This window comes from Prinia subflava, chromosome 2 (genome assembly GCF_021018805.1).
Source record: "Prinia subflava isolate CZ2003 ecotype Zambia chromosome 2, Cam_Psub_1.2, whole genome shotgun sequence".
Taxonomy (NCBI): domain Eukaryota; kingdom Metazoa; phylum Chordata; class Aves; order Passeriformes; family Cisticolidae; genus Prinia; species Prinia subflava.
In genome coordinates this window covers 1287333-1314440 of record NC_086248.1, presented here as the reverse complement: position 1 = coordinate 1314440, position 27108 = coordinate 1287333, and the positions used below count along the sequence as shown (strand labels likewise).

The 27108-nt window shown below is 59.6% G+C and overlaps 1 protein-coding gene across 1 annotated transcript; it reads right to left on the bottom strand.

The window, feature by feature from the left end:
• SCARA5 (scavenger receptor class A member 5) lies at nucleotides 1-27108 on the bottom strand. The gene is made up of 9 exons (XM_063422871.1): nucleotides 26957-27108; nucleotides 25055-25167; nucleotides 20990-21124; nucleotides 17247-17921; nucleotides 12367-12447; nucleotides 9074-9172; nucleotides 4965-5018; nucleotides 1736-1927; nucleotides 1-148 (listed from the first exon to the last, which is right to left on the bottom strand). Exons 2-9 carry the CDS (start codon nucleotides 25164-25166, stop codon nucleotides 12-14), a joined length of 1485 nt encoding a protein of 494 aa, XP_063278941.1. The 5' UTR covers nucleotide 25167; nucleotides 26957-27108; the 3' UTR covers nucleotides 1-11.

Here is a 27108-nt window from a genome sequence, read left to right as displayed (position 1 = left end):
TCTCTCTGGGGTCAGTCCGTCCGGCACCGCACGCCGGCGTCCTCGGCGTGGCCGCAGTTGGTGCGGCCCCAGCCCGAGAAGCTGCAGAGCTCCAGGGACTCCTCGCTGCCCGTGCAGGACACGTCGTCCATCCAGATCTTCCCGGAGCCTGCGGACACGGGAATCATGGGAATTCCGGGAATTCCGGGGGTCTGGAATCGCCATGGACCCACCCGGCCCCGGAGAGACCCTGGAGGCGGGAGCTGGGCTGGGAGCGCCGAGAGGCGAACCCGAGGAGTTCAAAGGAATCCCGGAATTCCCAGGCTGGGAAGGGATCCCCCGGGATCACCGATCCGAACCCGATCCCCCAAAATCCCCCCCTGCCCCAGGGAAGGTTTTCCGAACACTCCCGGAGCTCTGGCGGGGTCAGGGATGTCCCCATTCCCCGGCACCCTCCGGATGGCGGCCATTCCCAAATCCGGGGCTGTCCCACTTGGCCATTCCCAAATCCAGGGCTGTCCCACCCTGCCCATTCCCAAATCCAGGGCTGTCCCACCCTGCCCATTCCCAAATCCAGGGCTGTCCCACTTGGCCATTCCCATTCCCACCCTGCCCATTCCCAATCCCACCCTACCCATTCCCAAATCCTGTGGCTCTCCCACCTTGGCCATTCCCAGTCCCGTGGTTGTCCCACTTTACCCATTCCCAATCCTGCCTTGCCCATTCCCAATCCCATTCCCAATCCCACCCTGCCTGTTCCCAATCCTGTTTCTGTCCCACCTTGGCCAATCCCAATCCCACAGCTCCTTTCCCACCTTGGCCATTCCCAATCCCACCCTGCCCATTCCCAATCCCACTCTGGCCATTCCCAATCCCATGTCTGTCCCACCCTGCCTGTTCCTAATCCCACCCTGCCTGTCCCACCCATTCCCAATCCCACCTTGGCCATTCCCAATCCCATGGGCTGTCCCACCTTGTCCATTCCCAAATCCTGTGTCTCTCCCACCCTGCCCATTCCCAATCCCATCCTGCCCATTCCCAAATCCAGGGCTCTCCCACCCTGCCCATTCCCAATCCCACCTTGGCCATTCCCAATTTCATTCCCAATCCCACCCTGCCCATTCCCAATCCTACTTTGGCCATTCCCAGTCCCGTTTCTCTCCCACCCTGCCCGTTCCCAATCCCACCCTGCCCGTTCCCAATCCCATTCCCATTCCCAATCCCATTCCCGATCCCATTCCCAATCCCATTCCCAATCCCATTCCCAATCCCATGGACTGTCCCACTGTGCCCATTCCCAATTCCACCTTGGCCATTCCCAATCCCATTCCAAATCCCACCCTGCCCATTCCCAATCCCATTCCCAATCCCATTCCCAATCCCGGGTCTCTCCCACCCTGCCCGTTCCCAATCCCATTCCCAATCCCACCCTGCCCGTTCCCAATCCCATTCCCAATCCCGTTTCTCTCCCACCCTGCCCATTCCCAATCCCACCCTGCCCATTCCCAATCCCATTCCCATTCCCAATCCCATTCCCGATCCCATTCCCAATCCCATTCCCAATCCCATTCCAAATCCCATTCCCAATCCCATTCCCAATCCCATTCCCAATCCCGTGTCTCTCCCACCCTGCCCGTTCCCAATCCCACCCTGCCCGTTCCCAATCCCATTCCCAATCCCACCCTGCCCGTTCCCAATCCCACCTTTTCCATTCCCAATCCCGTGTCCGTTCCCCACCCCGGGGCCCCTCTCCCACCTTGTCCGAAGCGCGCCATGCGGAAGACGTCGGCGGCGCCGGGGTAGCCCAGCATGCGGCACGCCACGTCGCCGTCGCGGCCGTCCCAGCCGTCGTCGCAGACGGAGCCCCAGCGGCGCTCGTGGAAGATCTCCAGGCGCCCCTCGTGCGCGCCGGAGCCGTTCACCAGCCGCACCGCGCCCTCCGCCGGCGCTGCGGGGACAGCGCCACCGCGGGGACGTCACCGGGGGCGGCACCCGTGGGGACGTCATCCACGGTGGCGTCATCCATGGGGGCATCATTCATGGTGACATCATTCATGGTGACGTCATCCGTGGGGGCATCATCCGTGGGGACATCATCCACGGGGACATCATCCGTGGTGGCGTCATCCATGGGGGCAGCACCCGTGGTGACGTCATCCACAGTGATGTCATCCACTGTGATGTCATCCACTGTGACGTCATCCATGGGGTGACATCATTGATGGGGGCATCATTGATGGGGGCATCATCCATGGTGACATCATCCATGGTGACATCATCCATAGTGACATCATCCATGGTGATGTCATCCATGGTGATGTCATCCATAGTGACATCATCCATGGTGACATCATCCATGGTGATGTCATCCATGGTGATGTCATCCATAGTGACATCATCCATAGTGACATCATCCATGGTGACATCATCCATGGTGATGTCATCCATGGTGACATCATTTGTGGTGATGTCATCCATGGTGACATCATTTGTGGTGACATCATTCATGGTGGCGTCATCCATAGGGGCAGCACCTGTGATGACGTCATCCACAGTGATGTCATCCACTGTGACGTCATCCATGGGGTGACATCATTGATGGGGGCATCAGTGATGGGGGCATCATCCATGGTGACATCATCCATGGTGACCACATCCATAGTGACATCATCCATGGTGACATCATCCATGGTGACATCATCCATGGTGATGTCATCCATAGTGACATCATCCATGGTGATGTCATCCATGGTGACATCAGCCATGGGGATGTCATCCATGGTGACATCAAACATGGGGACGTCATCCATGTGACAACCCCAGGGACGGTGACATCTCAAAGGGATGGTGACATCATCAATGGTGACATCATCCATGGTAACAGCTCCAGGATGGTGACATCTCAAAGGGATGGTGATGTCATCAATGGTGATGTCATCCACGGGGGCGGCACCTGTGGTGACGTCATCAATGGTGATGTCATCCATGGGGGCGTCATCTGTGGTGACATTGTCCATGGTGACAGCTCCACAGATGGTGACATCTCAAAGGGACAATGATGTCATCAATGGTGACGTCATCCACGGTGACAACTGCATGGATGGTGACAGCTCTAAGGGATGGTGACGTCATCCATGGTGATGTCATCCATAGTGACAATTGCAGGGATTGTGACATCACCAATAATGACATCATCCATGGTGACGTCATCCATGGTTACATCTCAAAGGGGTGGTGATGTCATCAATGGTGACATCATCCATGGGGACATCATCCACGGTGACATAACCTGTGACATCATCCATGGTGACATCATCCATGGTGACAATGCCAGGGATGGTGATATCTGAAAGGAGTGGTGACCTCATCCATGGTGACATCATCAATGGTGACATCATCCATGGTGATGTCATCCGTGGTGTCAACCCCAGGGATGGTGACATCTCAAAGGGACGGTGACGTCAACAATGGTGACATCATCCATGGTGATATCGTCAGTGGTGACATCATCCATGGTGACATCATCCATGGTGACAACTCCAGGATGGTGACATCTAAAGGGATGGTGACATCAGCCATGGTGACATCATCTGTGGTGACATCATCCACGGTGATGTCATCCATGGTGACATCCCCAGGGGTGATGACATCATCCATGGTGCCATCCATGGCGGCATTCCCACGGGATGATGACGTCATCCCCAGCGCCATCTCCCAGGAACGCTCCTGGCCCGCCTTGGAGCATCTCCCGTGGCTTTTCCGTAGGGAAGGAGCACCCAGGGAGGCGTCTCCAGGGGACCCGGGACATTCCGGGCTGGGAATGTCCAGCCGTGGGTGGGAATGTCCATCAGAATTTGGGAATGTCCATCAGAATTTGGGAATGTCCAGCCCTGGGTGGGAATGTCCAGCAGAGGACGGGAATGTCCAACAGAATTTGGGAATGTCCAGCAGAGTTTGGGAATGTCCAGCAGAAGGTGGGAATGTCCAGCAGAGTTTGGGAATGTCCATCAGAATTTGGGAATGTCCAGCAGAAGGTGGGAATGTCCAGCAGGGGGTGGGAATGTCCAGCAGAGGTTGGGAATGTCCAGCAGAGGGCGGAAATGTCCAGCAGAAGTTGGGAATGTCCAGCGGAGATTGGGAATGTCCAGCAGAGGGCGGGAATGTCCAGCAGGGGGTGGGAATGTCCAGCAGAGTTTGGGAATGTCCAGCAGAATTTGGGAATGTCCAGCAGAGGGCGGGAATATCCAGCAGAGGTTGGGAATGTCCAGCGGAGTTTGGGAATGTCCAGCAGAGGTTGGAAATGTCCAGCAGAGGATGGGAATGTCCAGCAGAGTTTGGGAATGTCCAGCAGAAGTTGGGAATGTCCAGCAGAGGACGGGAATGTCCAGCAGAAGTTGGGAATGTCCAGCAGAGGGCGGGAATGTCCAGCAGAGGTTGGGAATGTCCAGCGGAGATTGGGAATGTCCAGCAGAGGGCGGGAATGTCCAACAGAGGTTGTCCCCAAGCTGGGATGTCCCCAAGGAGTGAAATCCCTGGAATTCCAGGGGGAGTGTCCCCAGGCAGGGATGTCCCTGGGATGGCAGCGAGCCTGGGGGACACCACCGGCATTCCCGGCATCTTCCATCTGCCGTTCCTGGTCCTTTCCCATTCCCAGTCCTTTCCCATTCCCGGTCCTTTCCCCTGTCCAGTCCTTTCCCATTCCCGGTCCTTTCCCCTTCCCAGTCCTTTTCTATTCCCAGTCCTTTCCCCTTCCCGGTCCTTTCCCAATTTGGGTCCTTTCCCAATCTTTTCCCATTCCGGGTCCTTTCCCATTCCCAGTCCTTTCCCTCCACTTCCCACCTGCCCCAGCCCCTCCTCATCCAGGCAGGAAAACCCCGGGATGTTTTTCCTCTTTGGATCAGGAATTTCCTGCCCCCCCCCGGCTCCTAATTCCCAAAAATCCCCTCAATCCGTGCCGGATCACCGCGGATCCGGCGGGAGCTCACCGGTGCCGGCGGCAGCGCCTCGGTCCCCCTTGTCCCCCTTGGGGCCGCGGTCACCTGGGGAGAGAAAGAGCCGGAATCCCGGGAATTTCCCATCCCGGATCCCAAAAATCCCTCGGGAACGCGTCCAGAGGGAGGACGAAGGCCTGGTGCTCCTGGAATTCCCGACTGCAGATCCCATGAAAAGCAACAAAACCTTGGATTTTGGGATGAAATTCCCGATTTGGGGGGGAAATCCCCATTTGGGGCTAAAACCGCCTCGTTTGGGGGTCGGGGATGTGGCTCCCCAAATCCCAAATCCTCGGATCCCTGGAGAAGGGCGATGCCAGGGGCTGGGGAGCAGCTGGATAAACATTCCCGCCCTTTTGCTATCCCGGGAATGATTCCATGTCCCGGTCACGGTTCAGGATCTCGTTAATGACCTCACTAATGAGCTCGGTCATTCCTTGGCTCTCCCGCAGCCTCGTCCTCCCTCATTCCCAGGTTTTCCCGGTCCTGAGCGGTGCCGGGGGCTGGGATTTGCTGATCCTGGCTTGGCTGAGCCTGGCCCGATCCCAAGGGATGCTCCGGCCTCCAGGAACAACAAACAGCGCCCGGAGCGGCTCCGAAATCCGGGATGAGGAAAAACAATCCCAAAAAACAGAGCCGGGCAGGAAATTCCGGCCCTTTCCCCGGGAGGCTCCGGGGGAGCTGCGTGGGATGAGGGAAGGCGGCCGGGAGCTGATGGGATCCAGATGGGAATGCCGGGAATGGGGCCAGGGATGCGGCTCCGGCCTTGGGATGGGGTCGGGATGCGGGAGTAGCCCCTGCTCCTCCCATCCGGGATTGGGAAGTGACGATTCCCAGTTTGATGGGTTTGTCCATGGAACAGGGTGGGAGGCTGGAATGATCCATTTGGGAATGGCCTTGTGCTGGGATGATCGCAATGTTCAGGAAAAGCGGGAAAAGGGGAATTGTCCCGCTCAGGTGAGGCCCCACCAGCAGAGCTGCTCCAGCCCTGGAATCCTGACTCCAGAGGGAGAAATTCCAGAGGAGGACACGGAGCTGATCCAGGGCTGGGAGAGCTGGGAATGTGCAGCTGGATCAGGGGAGGATCCAGGGAATACTGGGAGCAGCTTCCTGAGTCTCAAGGGGCTCCAGGAGAGCCGGGATTTGGGAAAACAGGAGGCAGGGAATGGAATTCCCAGTGAGAAAGGGGAGCTCGGGGTGGGACCTTGGGAAGGAATTCCCAGCCAGGCTGGAATTCCCAGAGAATCCCTGGGAGTGCCCAAGGGTGGATTGGGATCACCCTGGGATGGTGGGAAGTGTCCCTGGGATGGGATTGGAGGTCCATGGATCCCATCCCAAAGCATCCCGGGATTCTGGGATCAGGGACGCTCAGGATCCATCCCGAGGGGTTTTTATGGAATTGGGGGATGGAAAAGGGAAGGGAGACCCCGCCTGGAGTCCCCATTTCCCAGGGAATTCCCAAAATTCCTTCCCGCAGAGGAGCCGGGATGGGGCTGGATCCAATGCCAGGCTGGGAGAGCCGGGAATGTGCAGCTGGATCAGGGGAGGATCCAGGCAATGCCGGGAGCCTTTTCCAGAGGGAAAGGAGAGCCGGGATTTGGGAAAGGGCTGGAGGGGCGGGAGGCAGGGAATGGAATTCCCAGTGGGCAAGGGGAGCTCGGGGTGGGACCTTGGGAAGGAATTCCCATCTGGGCTGGAATTCCCAGAGAATCCCTGGATCCCTGGCAGTGTCCAAGGCAAGGCTGGATCACCCTGGGATCGTGGATGAGGATTCCCAAATCCCCAGTTTGTCCCAGTTTCCATCCCCACTCCGAGAGCAGCGACGATCCGGGAATCCCGGGATGGTCCGGGTGGGAAGGGACCTTCAATCCTGTCCTATCCCAGCTCCGACACTTCCCGCCATCCCGAGGGTGCTCCAGCCTTTCCTGGGACATTCCCGGGGATCCAGGGGCAGCCACAGCTTCCCTGGGATCCTCTGCCTCCTCCTCTCCCCCTTTTCCCAACCCTCCTCTCTTCCCAGGAATTTCCTGGTGGGAATAACTGGGTGACTTCAGCTCCCGAGGGGTCGGGGTTTGTTTTGGGAACATCACAAAAATGGGATCGAATTCCCTGAGGGCCTGGAGAATTTGGGATCCCAGAGCCCAGGAATTCGGGAGAAGCCTCTCCCAGTCCGTCCTGCCTGGTGCCTTCCCCCAGCCACCATCCAAGCATTCCCAGCCGTTTTCCCATCTTTTTTTTTGGGATCGTGCACAAAATTTAGGCCTGGACGCGCCGACAGAGACCCTCAGCTCTTCCCATGGATCTGCAGGGATTGATGGATCCCAAAATCTTGGGAAAAGCCCCTGGGGGAATCCACCGATCCCCATGGATCCCAGGTGGAATCGGGTTCTGCCTCCAGGAACATTCCCAAAAATTCAACCCGGATCTTCCGGAAGGAATCTTCTCTTTACCCCCCAGCCCGAAATCATCCCTAAATTCCCACCCCCACCTCGGATTTTTCCTGCTGTTTCCTCCTGGGGGCATTCCCTGCACGACCTTTTCCCTGGAAAAGTGGCAGGACCTGTCCTCGCTTCCCAGGATAACTTTTCCCATTTGGAAATGAGGGGAAAAAAAAATCCTCCATTGGGGCCATTTTGAGGGAAAACCCTCTGAAAATGGGAAAATGCCAACGAGGGAAAGGGCTCGGGAGTCTGAACCTCTGGGAGAGGCTTCAACCTGGAATTTTCCGTGAGGAGGCTCCAGCACACCCCAGACCCCCATCCCGGGATTCCCGGGATGCAATTCCCAGGGAACTGGGGGCTCCTGAGCTCCAAAGGAAGTCCTTGGAGAAGGGTAGGACAAGTCTGGCAGAAATCCGGGATTTAAGGCAAAGCCCGGCTTTGGATCCGGGCCCGGATCCAGGCCTGTTTCCCGTAAATTCCAGAGAATCCCATAAACTGCCCGAGTGCTGCCAGAGGGGCTGGATTTTCATTGGAAAAGGGCTGGAATCCGACATTCCCGGTCTCCGGGGGGAGGGAAATGGGGATGGATTTTTGGGGCGACACATCGGAACCCCGGGAGTGACCCCCACCCGTGTGGGACACGACGGATCCCTGGGATGGGGACGGGATCTGGGAACGGCTTTGAGGAATTCATGGAATTGCTGAGGCTGGAAAAGCCCTCAGTCCGGCAATGGAGCCCCCATTCCCGAGGGGTTGAAATCCGTGGGGATGTGGCACTCGGGGGCGCGGATCCGGGCTGGACTTGGAGAGTTTTTCCAGCCTCAGCAATTCCGTGATTCCCCACCAGGCAAATCCATCATCGGGCTGGCGAATCCCAACCTGCCGGGGATTTTTTGGGATAATTTCCTGGATTTAAGAAGTTCTGGGCCAGTGAGAAAACCCCGATGTCCCCGGGGTGCATCCAGGGGTTTTCCAGCCTCCTGGAGCAGCCTGGGATAGAGGAGGGTGTGGAAGGGCAGGGAATTCCAGGCCCTTTCGGGTCCCTTCCCGGCTAATCCCAATCCCAATCCCAATCCCAATCCCAATCCCAATCCCAGTCCCAATCCCAGGTTTCCATTCCCTACAATCCCAGCTCTTCCCGGCCTGTTTTCCCTTCCTGCTTGCCCAGAGGGAATTTTGAGGCACAAAGGGCGTTTTTTGGGATTGTTGATCCCGGTTTTGGTTGGAGCTGGGAATTTTCTGTCCGAAGTGTCCCGCTAAATCCTGACCTCCTTCTCCCGCAGTTTTCCCAAGTGTGGGAAGATGGGAAAGATGCAGCGAGCCAGGAATGCCCCAGGAATCCGCCAAATTATTCCCAAATCCCTGCCGGAGCCAGGCGTGGGAGCACAGATCCATGGGATGGGAGCACAAAATCCCAAACCCATCACAGATCCATGGGATGGGAGCACAAAATCCCAAACCCATCACAGATCCATGGGATGGGAGCACAAAATCCCAAATCCATCCCTGCCCTCCCTGCCCTGCCCTCTCCACCGCCGCGATTCCCGCCCCTCCGGGAGATCCTGGAGCAGATCCCGAGCCAGAGGATCCCCGCTCAGGATCCCCCCTCATCCCGGGATCTCCGGAGCCCCCGGATCCCGGCGGATCCGCGCCCTCGGGTACCTTTGGGTCCGCGCGTCCCCGCGGCGCCGCGGGGGCCGAGCTCCCCCTGGTCCCCCTTTGGTCCGCGCGGGCCGGGGGCTCCGCGCTCCCCGGGGAGCCCTGGAATGGGGACAAGGACACAAAATTCCAGCGGAATTCCGACATCCCGACGCGCCGCGAGTCTGGGAATGCTGGGAGACCCCGGCCCATCCTTTTCCTGCTCTTCCCTGGGATCCAGGACGGGTTTGTCCGGGTGCTGAGGAATTCCTGGGCAGCCCTAGGCTGGGGTCACAGGCGGAGGTCAAGGAAGGAAAACCGGGATCCATCCCAAGGAATCGGGATGTTCCCCCCATGAGCCCCAGGTCTCCTGAATCCGTGTTGTCCCAGGGGTGGGATATTTATTGGAGAAGGAGGTGGATGGAAGCCCCTGGTGTGAGCATTCCCGACCTCCAGGAGATGGGAATTGGGGCTGGAGTCTGGGAATTCTTTCCCAGGAGAATCCAAACCTTGGAGGTGACCTCCATCCATGTGGGGCCTGGACCTGGATCTGGATCTGCTCCTAGTCCTGGTCCTGGCTCTGGGACTGGATTTTGACCTGGATCTGGCTGTGGGCCTGATCCTGGTCCTGGAACTGGATCTGGTCCTGATCCTCATCCTGGACCTTGACCTGGACCTGGATCCAGTCATGGATCTGGGCCTGGACCGGGTCCTGGTCCAGAAACTGGACCTGGATTTGGACCTGGACCTGGACTTGGATCTGGACCTGGAACTGGACTTGGATCTGCATCTGGACTTGGATCTGGACCTGGAACTGGACCTGGACCTGGACCTGGACCTGGATCTGGAACTGGATCTGGACTTCGATCTGGACTTGGACCTGGATCTGGACTTGGATCTGAACTTGGATCTGGACCTGGATATGGATCTGGATCTTGACCTGGACCCAGACCCAGACCCAGACCCAGACCCAGACCCAGACCCAGACCCGGACCTGGATCTGGACCTGGACCTGGATCTCGACTTGGACCTGGATCTGGACCTGGACCTGGATCTGCATCCAGTCCTGGACCCCAACTGGGATTTGGACCTGGATCCAGGCCTGGATCGGGGCGGAGGGCAGGACCCTGAGCTGGAGACGGGATCTGGTGGGAGCTGGGGCCGATCCTGCCGGGATGGTCGGGCAGGGATTCATCCCAGACTGGAGCCGGGGTCGGGCCCGAAGCTCCACCGGGATCCTCCACCCGTGGGGAGGGAGCCTGGGATTCCCTTGGCCCCGCTGCTCCCACCCTTCCCAGGCTTTTCCAGAGCCAGTCACAGTTTTCCACGGGTTTATGAGGAAAAAAATCCCTCCAGGAGGAATTAATTCCAGCCCCAGCTCCGGCGGGGATTATCCCGATCTCCAACCTTTCCCTGCCGTGTCCATCCCGAGGACAGATCAGCACCTGGATTTCTGTGGGGCAGCAGGGTGGGGTTTCCATGGAAAAGGGCATTTTCCAGGGATACTCCTCAGAACTCAGATCCAAAGGGTCGTGCCCACATCCCGAAAAACTCCAGGAAAAGACCTAAAAATCGTGGCTCTTCCCAAAGGTGAGCCCTCCTGGGATTGTTTTGTTTTTCTGTTTGAACAAGAACAAAATGGGTTGGAAAAAAAAAGGAAAACCAAGGAAAAGATCCAATGTCATTCCGAGGGTTGTTACACCCAGGAGAAGCAGCCACGAATCCGTCAGCGCCAGGAATTCCAGCTGCAGGGAGAAGGAGCACGGGCAGCTGGAGGGGCTGGACGAGGGAGATCGGATTTCGCTTCGCTGGGCCGGGGAGGGAGCGATCCCAAAATCCCAGGGATTGAGCCCAAAGCAATCGCAGCAGGGTCACGGTGCCTCAGAATCCTTGGAGCAGGGATGGACCTGGATCTGGATCTGGATCTGGATCTGGATCTGGATCTGGGTCTGGGTCTGGGTCTGGGTCTGGGTCTGGGTCTGGATCTGGACCTGGGTCTGGATCTGGATCTGGATCTGGGTCTGGGTCTGGGTCTGGGTCTGGATCTGGGTCTGGGTCTGGGTCTGGGTCTGGGTCTGGGTCTGGGTCTGGATCTGGGTCTGGGTCTGGGTCTGGGTCTGGGTCTGGGTCTGGGTCTGGGTCTGGGTCTGGGTCTGGATCTGGGTCTGGGTCTGGGTCTGGGTCTGGATCTGGATCTGGATCTGGACCTGGATCTCGATCTGGATCTGGATCTGGATCTGGATCTGGATCTGGATCTGGATCTGGATCTGGGTCTGGGTCTGGATCTGGGTCTGGATCTGGATCTGGGTCTGGATCTGGGTCTGGATCTGGGTCTGGGTCTGGATCTGGATCTGGATCTGGATCTGGATCTGGATCTGGATCTGGGTCTGGGTCTGGATCTGGGTCTGGATCTGGATCTGGGTCTGGATCTGGGTCTGGATCTGGGTCTGGGTCTGGATCTGGATCTGGATCTGGATCTGGATCTGGATCTGGATCTGGGTCTGGGTCTGGGTCTGGGTCTGGGTCTGGACCTGACACCCAGGGTCCTGTGGGGCAGGTTTGGAGCAGGGGATAACAGGGATTCATCTGGACGTGAATCTGGACCTGGACCTGGACCTGGACCTGGACCTGGACCTGGACCTGGACCTGGACCTGGACCTGGACCTGGACCTGAATCTGGACCTGGACCTGGACCTGGACCTGGATGTGGTCCTGGACCTAGAACTGGTCCTGGACCTGGAACTGGTCCTGGAATTGGAACTGGTCCTAGATATAGACCTGGACCTGGATCCAGATCTAAATCTGAATCTGGTCCTGGATATGGACCTGGACGTGGTCCTGGAACTGGAACTGGTCCTGGATATGGACCTGGACCTGGATCTGGATCTGGATCCGGACCAGGTCCTGGAACTGGTCCTGGATATGGATATGGATCTGGACCTGGATCCAGACCGGGTGCTGGAACTGGTCCTGGATATGGACCTGGACCTGGATCAGGATCTAGATCCGGACCAGGTCCTGGAACTGGTCCTGGATGTGGACCTGAACCTGGATCCAGATCCAAATCTGAATCTGGACTTGGATTGAGATCTGGACCTTGACCTGGACCTGAATCTGGACCTGGCCCTGGACCTGATCCTGGAACTGGTCCTGGATATGGACCTGGACCTGGATCTGGACCTGATCCTGGACCTGGTCCTGGATCTGGACCTGGATCTGGATCTGGATCTGGACCTGGACCTGGGGGTTGGCTTTGGATCAGCCGGGTTGTTCCAGGGTTTGGGGGGATTTCGGGACACCGGGAATGTTGTCCTTACCTCGGAGCCCGGGAAGGCCGGGAAGGCCGGGCTCCCCCTCCATCCCTTCCATGCCTCGGTCTCCTTTGGGTCCCGGCGGCCCTGGAACACAGCGGGAGGGCGGGAATCACATCCCGGATCTGGGAATGTGCGGTGGGAGATCCAAGGAACGACGCCGGGGTAAAGGAGAAGCTGGAGCAGCTTTCCGCGGTTTTAAACTTCCAGAAATTCCAGATGTTAAATTCCAAACCGGATTCCACCAGCCTGCCCCAAGCGCCAGGAAAATTCACCTGGAAGCGACTCCGGGAATTTTCCTTTAGGCCAAAAGCTGGGACATTCCCAAAGAAATCATGGCAAGAAATCAGGGAAAATACACGTTTTGGGAATGTTCGTAGAACCCTGGAATTCTGGGGGGTTGGAAAGGATTTTAAGGATCTTCCAGGGGACACTTTCCATCTGTGCAGCTGGGATGATCCTCTGGGAATTCTGGAGATGATCCTTTAGGGGAGGATTGACAGCGGGGTTTTGGTAAAATCCCGGGAACGAGCAGCAGATCCCAATCCCGGGTTTTATCCCTCATCCTGCAAAGGGTCAGATCCCAAAAGTGGAAAATAATCGGGAGCCAGGAAAATTGGAAGAAGGAATTCAAAGAGAAAAATAACGGGGAAAAAATATTCCTGGGATAAGAGAGAAGAGGGCAGGGAGAGGCCGGGAAGGGTCATTCCCGCCCATCCAGGGGGAGGATTTGGAACTGTTTTCCTGGAAATCCTGAAAGCCGGGAAGTTGGGAAGCTGAGATCCATGGAGAAGGATCAGGAAGAGCAGGGATGTGCAGTGGCTTTAATGGATCAGGAAGTGGGATCTGGGAATGGTCTGTAGGAGCCAGAGCAGGATCTGGAGCGGGATCTGGGGCAGGATCTGGAGCGGGATCTGGAGCAGGATCTGGAGCAGGATCTGGAGCGAGATCTGGAGCGGGATCTGGAGTGGGATCTGGACTGGGGTCCGGACTGGGTTCCAGAGTGGGATCTGGGGTGGGATCCAGAGTGGGATCTGGACTGGAATCTGGAGCGGGGCCCAGAGTGGGATGTGGACTGGGATCTGGACTGGAATCTGGAGCGAGATCCAGAGTGGAATCTGGACTGGAATCAGGAACAGGATCCAGAGTGGGATCTAGACTGGAATCCGGAGCAGGATCCAGAGTGGGATCTAGACTGGAATCCGGAGCGGGATCCAGAGTGGGATCTGGGCTGGAATCTGGAGTGGGATCCAGAGTGGGATCTGGAGTGGGATCCAGAGTGGGATCTGGACTGGGATCCGGAGTGGGATCCCAACATGTCAAGGCCGGGATTTGGGGATAGGAAAGGGCGGTGGGAAATACGGAATTCCTGGGCCTGGCTGGCTCTTCCCCAGGGAATGAACAGCTCCGGGGCTGAGGGAGGGATGGAGGGATGGGCTCCGATCCTGGGAATGGAGCCTGGATCCTGGGAATGGATCCTAGACCTGGGAATGGAGCCTGGATCCTGGGAATGGATCCTAGACCTGGGAATGGAGCCTGGATCCTGGAAATGGATCCTAGACCTGGGAATGGAGCCCGGATCCTGGAATAGAGCCTGGATCCTGGAATGGAGCCCAGATCCTGGAAATGGAGCCTGGATCCTGGGGATGGACCCCGGATCTGGGAATGGACTCCAGACCCTGGGAAAAAGTTCCAGACCCCTGAAATGGACTCAAGACCCTGGGAACAGACTCCAGAACCTGGGAACAGACTCCAGACCCTCAGGATGAACTCCAGGCCCTGGGAATGAGCCCCAGACCCTGGGAATGGACCCCAAACCCTGGGAATGAACTCCAGACCCTGGGGATGGATCAGAGATCCTGGGAATGAACTCCAGATCCCAGGGAATGAGCTCCAGATCCCAGGGAATAGACCCTAAATCCTGGGAATGAACTCCAGAGCCTGGGAATGAACTCCAGGCCCGTGAGATGGACCCCAAACACAGGGAATTAACTCCAGATCCTGGGAATGGATCCCAGATCCCTGGGAATGGACACTTCCAGGGACGGGGCAGCCGTGGGTTTTCCGGAATCCTCCCGGGGATGGTCCCATTCCAGGAGCAGCTCCTGGGACAGGACACAGGACACAGCTGGGCCACAGGAAAACTGGGAAGGGCGGCCAGGAGAGGCTCCCGAGCATTCCTGGCCATTCCCACCCCGAGGCTCCCAGGAGATCCCATTCCTGCTGCCAATCCCAGCAGGATCAGGCATTTCCCAGTGGATGGGACCCTCCTGTCGGCTGTGGGACCTGCTGGGATCCGGGCGGGCCATCCCAGGAATTCTCCCTCGTGGAGACTCCCAAGATCCAAAACTCCCCCACCTCGTCCTTCCCGAGCCACGGGAGGTGCTCGGAGCGATCCCTGGATGCCGGGGAGGAGTCCGGGCACATTCCCAAGCTTGCCCAAATCCAGGATCCAGAGGCCTTGGGATCACCGAGGATTTGGGGAGAAGGAAAAGGCCCCCCCTCCCAGGCAGGCAGGGAATGGCTCGGCCAAATCCGGCCGGGAACACGCGGGGCTCACCCGAGGACATCTGGAGCTGGGATGAATCCAGCTGGGCACACGGCCCCGGGAATCATCCCCGGGATGGGAGGAGAGGGAAGTTCGGGATGCCAGGAATGCGTCAGGGCCGATGAGTCCGGTGCCGGCCCTTGGGAAGGGTTTGGTTTTTTGGGATAACGCCGTTCCAGGGCCGGCGGATCCCGCCCTCGGCAGCCTCAGCCCAGGGTGGTGTCACCCCCGGGATGGGGAGGGAAAAGCGGGATCCGAGGAGCGGGAAATGGGGAAAAGCCAGAGCAGCCGGGGCAGGGTGATCCCAGCACCCCAAAAACAGGGATAGGGAGCCCCAGCATCCCCCGGGATGGGGGGAAGGAGCCCCCGGGATTCCGGGGGGACGGAGATCCTGGGGATCAGCCACGTCCGTCCCCTCCGGCTCGGCAGCAGGGAAAGGGGAACGAGGGCCTGGGCACCGGCTGGAATTCCAGCCAAAAAATTCCAGAGCCCTGAAATGGACTCCAGACCCTGGGAACAGACTCCAGAACCTGGGAACAGACTCCAGACCATCAGGATGAACTCCAGGCCCTGGGAATGAGCCCTGGACCCTGGGAATGGACTCCAGACCCTGGGAATGAACCCCAAACCCTGGAAATTACCTCCAGACCCTGGGAATGGATCCCAGATCCCAGGGAATGAACTCCAGGTCCCAGGGAGTGAACTCCAGATCTCCAGCTGGAATGAATTCCAACTTCCAGCTGGAATTCCAGCTGTAAGCACCAGGAAGGAGCCGCAGCCCACGGGGTTTCCGCAGGTGGGAAACAGGACATGGGATGGGAGCTGCTCCAATTCCCCATGGATTGACCACCACAGGCACATCCCGCTCCAATTCCCCATGGATTGACCACCACAGGCACATCCCGCTCCAATTCCCGTCAGAGTGACCACCACAGGCACATCCTGCTCCAATTCCCATGGATTGACCACCACAGGCACATCCCGCTCCAGTTCCTGACGGAGTGACCACCACAGGCACATCCCGCTCCAATTCCCCATGGAGTGACCACCACAGGCACATCCCGCTCCAATTCCATACGGAGTGACCACCACAGGCACATCCCGCTCCAATTCCATACGGAGTGACCACCACAGGCACATCCCGCTCCAATTCCATACGGAGTGACCACCACAGGCACATCCCGCTCCAATTCCCAACGGAGTGACCACCACAGGCACATCCCGCTCCAATTCCCATGGAGTGACCACCACAGGCACATCCCGCTCCAATTCCCCATGGATTGACCACCACAGGCACATCCCGCTCCAATTCCCCATGGATTGACCACCACAGGCACATCCCGCTCCAATTCCATACGGAGTGACCACCACAGGCACATCCCGCTCCAATTCCATACGGAGTGACCACCACAGGCACATCCGGCTCCAATTCCCCATGGAGTGACCACCACAGGCACATCCCGCTCCAATTCCATACGGAGTGACCACCACAGGCACATCCCGCTCCAATTCCCGACGGAGTGACCACCACAGGCACATCCCGCTCCAATTCCCATGGAGTGACCACCACAGGCACATCCCGCTCCAATTCCATACGGAGTGACCACCACAGGCACATCCCGCTCCAATTCCCATGGAGTGACCACCACAGGCACATCCCGCTCCAATTCCCATTGGCGTGACCACCACAGGCACATCCCGCTACAATTCCCATGGATTGACCACCACAGGCACATCCCGCTCCAATTCCATACGGAGTGACCACCACAGGCACATCCCGCTCCAATTCCATACGGAGTGACCACCACAGGCACATCCCGCTCCAATTCCCATGGATTGACCACCACAGGCACATCCCGCTCCAATTCCCATGGAGTGACCACCACAGGCACATCCCGCTCCAATTCCATACGGAGTGACCACCACAGGCACATCCCGCTCCAATTCCATACGGAGTGACCACCACAGGCACATCCCGCTCCAATTCCCATGGAGTGACCACCACAGGCACATCCCGCTCCAATTCCCATGGAGTGACCACCACAGGCACATCCCGCTCCAATTCCATACGGAGTGACCACCACAGGCACATCCCACTCCAATTCCATATGGAGTGACCACCACAGGCACATCCCGCTCCAATTCCCATGGAGTGACCACCACAGGCACATCCCGCTCCAATTCCCATGGATTGACCACCACAGTCACATCCCGCTCCCATTCCCCATGGATTGACCACCACAGCCACATCCCACTTGGTCATCCCAATTCCCGATGGATTCACCACCCACAGCCCCCACGATCACCCCGTCCCCCCTTTCCCCATCCCCGTTCTCACCGCGGATCACGGAGACGTTCCGGAGCGCCGCCGCGTGCTCCCAATCCCGGAGCCGCAGCTCCTCGGTGACGTTGTTGAGCAGGGCCATCTCCATCCTCAGCTCCCTCTCCGTGTCCGCCCTCTCCTGCCGCGCCCGCCGGGCGTCGGCGCTGGCGTTGCCCACGAGGGCCTGCAGGTCCCGCAGCCGCGCGTGGTGCAGCCGCACGTCGTAGGACAGGCTGCGGTTCACCGCGCCCAGCGCGCCGCCCAGCGCCGCCGCCTGCTCGCCCAGCGCCTCCAGCCGCCCGCCCAGGCGGCCCAGCAGGCGCTGGTGGTGCTCCAGGAGCAGCCGGCTGCCGTTGGCCTCCACCCAGAGCCGCGACAGCTCCAGCTGCGCCGCCTCGCCCTGCTGCGACAGCGACTCGCGGAGTCGCGACACGGCGCGCTCCGTCTGCCCGGCCTGGCCCTGCAGCGCGCGCAGGAGCCCCTGCAGCCCGCGCAGCGACGCCCGCAGCAGCAGCAGCGAGTCCGAGTGGTTGTGCAGCAGGTCCTGCAGGCTCCAGAGGTGCTCCAGGAGCTCGCCCTGCGGCGCGGGGAGCGGCAGACGCAGCTGCAGGTCCCGGAAGGTCTCGTTGAGCCGGTGGAGGTCCCCCAGCAGCGCCTGCAGATCCTCGGGAGACGGCCGGGGGCGGGAGGCTGGGATGGAGGGTGAGGAGAGGGAGAGGGGGGTCAGGGAGAGCCCTTGGAGAGGGGGTGGTCCCAAGGGCCTTCCCGGTTCTGTCCCCGGTTCCATGCCTGGTTCTGTTCCCGGTTCCATTCCTGGTTCCATCCCCAGTTCCATTCCCGGTTTCATCCTTGGTTCCATCCCCGGTTCCATTCCCGGCTCCATCCCCAGTTCCGTTCCCAGTTCTGTCCCCGGCTCCATCCCCGGGTCTGTTCCCAGTTCCATCCCCAGTTCCATTCCCAGTTTCATTCCCGTCTCTGTTCCCAGTTCCATCCTTGGTTCCGACTCCGGTTCCGTTCCTGGTTCCGTTCCCAGTTCTGTTCCCAGTTCCATCCCCGGTTCCGTCCCCCTCCCATTCCCAGTTCCTCCTCCGTTCTCCAGAGGTGAAATTCCCACTCCAAAGGGTTTTCCCTCCACCAGCCCCTGCTGGAATCCGAGGCTGGGGGAAGGAGGTTGGAGAAAAACCCCTCGGGATGGATCCTGAGCATCCTCGATCCCAGAATCCCGGAATGCTTTGGGATGGGATCCATGGACCTCCAATCCCATCCCAGGGACACTTCCCACCATCCCAGGGTGATCCCAATCCACCCTTGGGCACTGCCGGGGATCCAGGAATTCTCTGGGAATTCCAGCCCAGGGAATTCCAGCCCAGCCAGGAATTCTTTCCCAAGATCCCACCCCGAGCTCCCCTTTCCCACTGGGAATTCCATTCCCTACCCCCCACCCCTCCAGCCCTTTCCCAAATCCCGGCTCTCCTGGAGCCCCTGGAGGCTCGGGAAGCGGCTCCAAGGATTCCCTGGAGCTCAGGGTTTTCCTCAAATCCCTCGGAGCTACATCCCATGGGATTTGCCTGCCAAGGAACAGAATTCCAGCCTGGAGCCGTCCCAGCAGCTCCTGAGGATCCTGGAATGGTTTGGGTGGGAAGGGATCTTCAGTCCCGTCCCATTCCAGCCCCGACACCTCCCGTTATCCCAGGCTGCTCCAAGCCCTGTCCGAGCTGGAATCCGGTTCTCCCAGGCATCTTTGCCATCCCTGCTCATGAATCCCACCATTTGTCCTGGAATTCCAGCCGGGATTCTTCTCCCAGCTCCTCTGCTCATCCCAGTTTGGCCCCGGCACCCCTGGGAGGGATCTGAGGGAACAGATCCCATGGGAAGGACGGAAAACCGCAGGGAAAACCATTCCTTGGGAAAAGCATCGGGATGTTTGGGATTTTATTGTTGTTTGTGAATGGCAGGAAGGAACAGCCTCAAGTTTTCCAGGGAAAGTTCAGGTTGGAATTAGGAGCGATTCCCTCATGGAAGAGGCTGCGCAGGGGTGGAACCCCCATTCCCGCAGGGATTTAAATCAGGAACACGGATAAGGGGAATGGTCGGGCTCGAGGGGTCCAAGGCGTTTTCCGACCTCGGCTGTTCCATGATTCCATGAAAAAGTTGGAGATCAGAGTCCCAGCTGCGGGCTCAGAGGCGTCTTAGTGGGTTGGGAGGAGCAGGGACAGGGATTTAGGGAATGTGAATTCCCAGGGGCCACCAAACTGCCGGAATTCCGTGTGGAAAACCCCGGCTCCGGGAAGGAAAATATCCCATTCCCGCTGCTCCTGGGATTTTTCGGCACTGACCCTTCTCCCACCCTCTTTTCCATGGAAGGTCACGTGCCCCAGCTGGATCCCAAACAATTCCCGCCCCAAAACATTCCGGGACAGGTCGGACGGGGCTCGGAGCAACCTGGAATGGCGGGAAGCGTCCCTGTGGAATCAGAGACCCTTCCACGTCCCTTCCCGCCGGAACCATCCCGGAATTCCGTGCGTCTTTCCATGGCCCTTCCCCTCAGGTGGGAGAGGAGGGAAATTCCCAGCCCTGGGCCTGTCTCCAGGAGCCCGGGAAGGGATTTTCCGTGGGAAATCCTCTGGCATTCCCTGTTTTCCAAGGACCAGCACCCAGAGCTGAGGCGCCCTCCCTGCATTTCCCAGATGTGATCCCTGTATCCCGCACCATTCCATGCTGGCGGTTTTCCAGCTGGGATGAACCCTCTGCGCATCCCCGGCTCAAAATTCCGGGACTTGGCTGTGCCCACATCCAGAGGCTTGGATCCCAAAAAATCCCAAACCTCCAGAGAGCCACGACCACGGAGAGCATTTCCCTGAATTCCCTGATTTCCAATTCCCTGTTTTTCTTTTGCTTCCCTTTTCCAAGATTCCCGGGTGACAACCCGGGGGGCGGGGTGGTTTTCCTGCGGTTTTCCTGCGGTTTTCCTGCGGTTTTCCTGGAATCCCGCCAGCCCCGCCGCTCCGGGAGGTGGGAATTCAGCGATTCCCAGTGCCAGAGGTTGTTGTTGTTGTTCCTGGAGCGGGGCTCGTCCCGGATCCCTCGGTCCGGGATGCGCCGGCCAACAACAACATCCCAAAAATGCACAGCGGGAGAGGCCTCGGAATTCCAGCAAAATCTTCTCCGGCCTTTCCCAGCCCTTGGAGAGCAGCGGGGGGGATTTGGGGATGGAAAAAGGGGGAGGGGTTCACATCCCTTTTTCCATGGAAAAAACTCCGGGAAGGAGGGGTGGGAACGAGGGAGATCCCAGGACTCAGGGTTAAACCAGGAATTTCCCAAATTTCTTCCAGGAGGGCAAGGGGGAAACAAGCAGGGATCCCACGGAATGTGCTGGGATGAACTGGGCAATTCCCAAGGGATGGGTGGGAATTCCAGGCATTCCCAAGGAGGCTTGGCCACCCCTGACAAAATTCAGGGAAGGGGAGGCAGGAGCCCTGGAATGTGCCAGGATAATGCCCTGCCCACATCCCGCCCTCCTTATCCCGGGAAAACCCAGCCGGGAATGATTCCGGCTCCGAGCCTCGGCATTCCCAGCACCTGATCCTCAAACCCTGCCGGAATCCCAGGGATCCAACCTGCTCTGCTCCCGACATTCCAGAACGGCCTCGAGCTCCCCATCCCAAGGAGCTCGGGGCTCCCGGGATTTCTGCCGGAAATCCCAACCTTCCCCTCCCCTGGACGGAATTCCCGGGCTGGGATTCCGGGAGGAGCCTCACCTGCCAGGATGAAGATTCCCACCAGGAGCAGCAGCACCAGGAGGTAAAGCCCGGCCACGGAATATTTCAGCGCCGCCACGGAGCCCGGCGGGATCCGGGCGCAGCATCCCGGGATCCTCATCCTGCGGCCGGGATCTGCGGGAGAGAGCGGGAGGAGGCTCAGGAGAGGCCTTGGAATGCTGCAGGAATGGCCGGGAATCGTCCCAGGCAGGGGCAGGAGGGGCTCCATCCTCAGGAGTGTCCAAGGAAAGGCTGGGATGGGATGGGATGGGATGGGATGGGATGGGATGGGATGGGATGGGATGGGATGGGATGGGATGGGATGGGATGGGATGGGATGGGATGGGATGGGATGGGATGGGATGGGATGGGATGGGATGGGATGGGATGGGATGGGATGGGATGGGATGGGATGGGATGGGATGGGATGGGATGGGATGGGATGGGATGGGATGGGATGGGATGGGATGGGATGGGATGGGATTGAAGGTCCGTGGATCCCATCCCAAAGCATTCCGGGATTCTGGGATCGAGGATGCTCAGGATCCATCCCGAGGGGTTTTTATGGAATTGGGGGATGGAAAAGGGAAGGGAGACCCTGACTGGAATCCCCAGTTCCCAGGGAATTCCCGAAATTCCTTCCCAGAGAGAAGCCGGGATGGGGCTGGATCCAATGCCAGGCTGAGAGAGCCGGGAATGTGCAGCTGGATCAGGGGAGGATCCAGGGAATGTCGGGAGCCTTTTCCAGAGGGAAAAGAGAGCCGGGATTTGGGAAAGGGCTGGAGGGGCGGGAGGCAGGGAATGGAATTCCCAGTGGGCAAGGGGGGCTCGGGGTGGGACCTTGGGAAGGAATTCCCGGCTGGGCTGGAATTCCCAGAGAATCCCTGGATCCCTGGGAATGTCCAAGGAAAGGCAGGGTGGGCTTGGAGCAGCCTGGGATAGGGAAATTTGTCCCTGCCCATGGAATGGGATGAGCCTGGAAGTCCCTTCCCACCCAAACCATTCCCTGATGGATCCTGGCGGGAATGCCGGGATTTCTGGGAGCAGCTTTTCCCAGCACTCACATTCCAGCTTGGGCAGCTCCGCCCGGATTCGCCCTTTCCCAGATCCCTGTTTCCCCAGGGAGACACTGGCAGAAGATGGAGGCAAAGCCCAGAATTCCCACCGGGAGCCGTGGGTGCCTCATTCCCGGTGTTTGGGGCTCCTTGGATCTCCCAGGCTCCAATCCCGAGCCCCTCATCCCGCAGGAGAGGGGGAATCTCAAATCCAAGCCTGATCCGTGGCCGGATCCAGCCTGGAGCATCCCTGCCAGGATTTGGGAATCTCATCCCATGGGAATTCCCATCCCAGCCTGGCCCATCCCTGCTGGGATTTGGGTCTCATCCCATAGGAATTCCCATCCCAGCCTGGCCCATCCCTGCTGGGATTTGGGATCTCATCCCATGGGAATTCCCATCCCATCCCTGCTGGGATTTGGGATCTTATCCCGTGGGAATTCCCAGCTCCATCCCAGCCCATCCCTGCTGGGATTTGGGATCTCATCCCATGAGGATTCCCAGCTCCAGCCTGGCCCATCCCTGCTGGGATTTGGGAATCTCATCCCATGGGAATTCCCATCCCATCCCTGCTGGGATTTGGGATCTTATCCCGTGGGAATTCCCAGCTCTATCCCAGCCCATCCCTGCCGGGATTTGGGAATCTAATCCCATGGGAATTCCCATCCCAGCCTGGCCCATCCCTGCCAGGCACTGTCCAGGTGGGATCTTGCCCCATCCCACGGGATCCCGCTGCTCCTTGGAATTCCAGGGATGGAACCCACGGAGATTCCAGCATTCCCGGGACCCTTTCCCGCGGCGCCCTCGTCCTTCCCAAGCTTTCCCGTGTGCCCATCCCGGGGAAAACAGGGATGCAGGGAAAAGCCTCCAGCCGGGAAAGGGTTACGGTGGGCGGATCCCGAAACTTCGGGAGCTCGGGAAGGATCTCCGGGATGGGGGGCGCGATCCCGAGGGGATCCGGGATGCTCCGCCTGGATCCCGGGCCCCGCTCCCAGCCCGGAATTCCCGATGTTTCCCTGGCATTTCGCGCTTCCAGCGGCTCCGGGAGGCGCTGGCGGCGGTCCCGATCCGCCCATTCCCAATTCCCGGCGCTTGGAAGCGCGGCCGGGAGGGTCTGCCCTGGAGAGGGCCGGGATCCAAGGAAAAGCGAGCGTTTCCTGCCCCTGCCCAGGCTCCAGGGAGAGGGAGGAGGAAAACAACCGGGATTCCGGGATTTGGGATCCTCGAAACGCCGGGAAAGGCCCGGGGATGCTGTTCCCGGGCCGGGGAAGGGTTTGGATCCCTCTCCCCATGGATCCTCCGGGAGTTTTCCATGAATTCGGGCGGAATCCCGCCCTCAGGGGTGACTTTGCTGCTGCCCCTTCCCAGAAATCCCGCTCCAGAGGCCGCTCCCGTGGGAATGGGAGGGTCAGCCTTGGGATGAGCCCTGGGAATTCCATGGGGCTCCACAAAAACCCCAAAGCCCGGGAGGCGCCTCCAGCCTGGCCCAGGGCACGGGATTTGCTGGGAATGCTGGGGTCGGTGCCGGGGGGCTCCGGCTCTTCCCTCCCATCCTGCCTTTCCTTGGACATTCCCAGAGATCCAGGGATTCTCTGGGAATTCCAGCACGGCTGGGAATTCCTTCCCAACGTCCCACCCCGAGCTCCCCTTGCCCACTGGGAATTCCATTCCCTGCCTCCTGCCCCTCCAGCCCTTTCCCAAATCCCGGCTCTCCTTTCCCTCTGGAAAAGGCTCCCGGCATTCCCTGGATCCTGCCCTGATCCAGCTGCACATTCCCGCCTCTCCCAGCCTGCAACTGGATCCAGCCCCATCCCGGCTCCTCTGCGGGAAGGAATTTTGGGAATTCCCTGGGAATTGGGGACTCCAGGCAGGGTCTCCCTTCCCTTTCCCATCCCCGAATTCCATAAAAACCCCTCAGGATGGATCCTGAGCATCCTCGATCCCAGAATCCCGGGATGCTTTGGGATGGGATCCATGGACCTCCAATCCCATCCCAGGGACACTTCCCACCATCCCAGGCTGCTCCAAGCCCTGTCCAACCTTTCCTTGGACATTCCCCGGGATGAGGGAGCCACGGAATCCCTGGAAAACCCCGTGGGCTCCCCAGGACACGTCCGGGTGCTGCTCCAGGGATTCCTTTCCCAGGGCAGCGGATCCCGGCTGGAACCGAGCTCTGCCCGCGTGCAGCCACTTCCGGAGCTAATTCCAGAGAAATCCCGGCTGTGGAGGCGGATCCGGAGGAGGATCTGGAGGAGGATCTGGAGGAGGATCCAGAGGATCCGGAGGAGGATCCAGAAAAGGATCTGGAGGAGGATTTCGAGAAGGATCTGGAGGCAGATTCAGAGGTGGATCCAGAGGTGAATCCAGAGGATGTGGAAGAGGATCCGGGAGGTGGATCCAGAGGAGGATCCGGGAGGTGGATCCTGAGGAAAGGTTGGACAGGGCTTGGAGCAGCCTGGGATCCAGAGGTGGATCCAGAGGATGTGGAAGAGGATCCAGAGGAAGATCCGGAGGAGGATCCAGAGGAGGATCCGGGAGGTGGATCCAGAGGAGGATCCGGAGGTGGATCCCGAGGAAAGGTTGGACAGGGCTTGGAGCAGCCTGGGATCCAGAGGTGGATCCAGAGGCAGATCCCAAGGTTGAGCCTGAACTGGATCCTAAGGCAGATCCCAAGCTGCATCCCTGCATCCCAGGGTGGATCCCAAGGCAGATCCCAGGGCAGATCCTGAGGCGGACCCCAAGGCGGATCCCGGGCTGGATCCCGGGGCGGATCCCGGGGCAGATCCCAAGGCAGATCCCAGGGTGGATCCCAGGGCAGATCCCAGGCCAGATCCCGGGGCGGATCCCGGGCTGGATCCCGGGCTGGATCCCGGGCTGGATCCCGGGCTGGATCCCGGGCTGGATCCCAGGGCGGATCCCGGGGCGGATCCCAGGGCAGATCCCAGGCTGGATCCCGGGGCGGATCCCGGGGCGGATCCCGGGGCGGATCCCGGGGCGGATCCGTGCTCACCGTGCTCGCAGAGGTTCAGCTTGGACAGGCTCCTCCCCTCGCAGGGCTCCTCCGGGCCGGATCCGCTGTCCCGCTCCGAGAAGGTGCGGAGATACAGGGCCCTGCTCTCCATCCTGCGGGAAAACGGGAATGGATCCCAGCCCAGGAGGATCCGGTCCTGGTGGATCCCGGTCCTGGTGGATCCTGCTGGGCTCCGGCACCGGCACAGAGCAGGTCAGATCCTGCCTGCAGCTCCGGGATCCTGAAACCAGCAGGACCCTGGAGCTGATCCCAGGGCTGGGAGAGCTGGGAATGATCCAGGGAGGATCCAGGGAATCCTTGGAGCCCCTTCCCGAGCCTCCAGGCGCTCCAGGAGAGCCGGGATTTGGGAAAGGGCTGGAGGGGCAGGAGGCAGGGAATGGAATTCCCAGTGGGCAAGGGGGGATTGGGGTGGGATCTTGGGAAGGAATTCCCGGCCGGGCTGGAATTCCCAGGGAATCTCTGGATCCCCAGCAGTGCTCAAGGGTGGATTGGGATCACCCTGGGATGGTGGGAAGTGTCCCTGGGATGGGATTGGAGGTCCATGGATCCCATCCCAAAGCATCCCGGGATTCTGGGATCGAGGACGCTCAGGATCCATCCCGAGGGGTTTTTATGGAATTCGGGGATGGAAAAGGGAAGGGAGACCCTGCCTGGAGTCCCCAGTTCCCAGGGAATTCCCAAAATTCCTTCCTGGAGAGGAGCTGGGATGGGGCTGGATCCAGTCCAGGAGAGCTGGAGAGGGATTTGGGAAAAGGGGCTGGAATGCCGGGGCAGGGAACGGCTCCCACTGCCAGAGGGTCGGGATTTGGGGATTGTGGGATGTTGGCTGGAATTCCCAGAGAATCCCTGGATTCTCTCCATCCCTGAATTCCAGAGGGGTCTCAAATCCCCTGCAGGAACGAGGATGGGGGGAAGAGGGGCAGGAGCATCGCAGGGAAACCGGGATATGGAAAAATTCCTGCCAGGAATTCTGCTGGGGCACCGGGACAGGAGCATCTGCTGGGGCAGGAATATCCCACAGGGATTTGGGGTGGGAATTTCCCCCAGGAAACCAGGACACAGAGAGCTGGGATGGGAACCGGGACAGGGAGATCTTGGATTGGGAGAGCTGGGATGGGAACCGGGATAGGGAAAACTGGAATGAGAGCCGGGACAGGGAGAGCCGGGACAGGAACCAGGGGCACCGGGACTGGACCATCCCTGCAAGAACCGGGACACGGGAATTCGGGACTGGAGCATCCCCGGGAGAACCAGGACAGGGAGAACCGGGACTGGAGCATCCCCGGGAGAACCAGGACACAGGAATTCGGGACTGGAACATTCCCGGGAGAACCGGGACACGGGAATTCGGGACTGGAGCATCCCCGGGAGAACCGGGACACGGGAATTCGGGACTGGAGCATCTCCGGGAGAACCAGGACAGGGAGAACCGGGACTGGAGCATCCCCGGGAGAACCAGGACACAGGAATTCGGGACTGGAACATTCCCGGGAGAACCGGGACACGGGAATTCGGGACTGGAGCATCCCCGGGAGAACCGGGACACGGGAATTCGGGACTGGAGCATCTCCGGGAGAACCAGGACAGGGAGAACCGGGACTGGAGCATCCCCGGGAGAACCGGGACAGGGAGAACCGGGACTGGAGCATCCCCGGGAGACCCGGGACACGGAAATTCGGGACTGGAACATTCCCGGGAGAACCGGGACACAGGAATTCGGGACTGGAGCATTCCTGGGAGAACCGGAACAGGAACATTCCCGGGAGAACCGGGACACAGGAATTCGGGACTGGAACATTCCCGGGAGAACCGGAGCCTCTCCCTCCCCGCCCACGCCCGGGGCTCGGGGGCTCCCCCACCCCGGTTCCCGTCCCCGCTCACCCTCGGGAATTCCCGAGCTTCCCGGCGCCTCTTCCCGGGATTTCCCGATCTTCCCGGGGCCTCTTCCCGGGATTTCGCTCCGTCCGGCGCCCATGGGTGCGGGCCGGGGCTGCGAGCGGGGCCCGCCCGGGCCGGGCCCCCCGAGCGCCCTC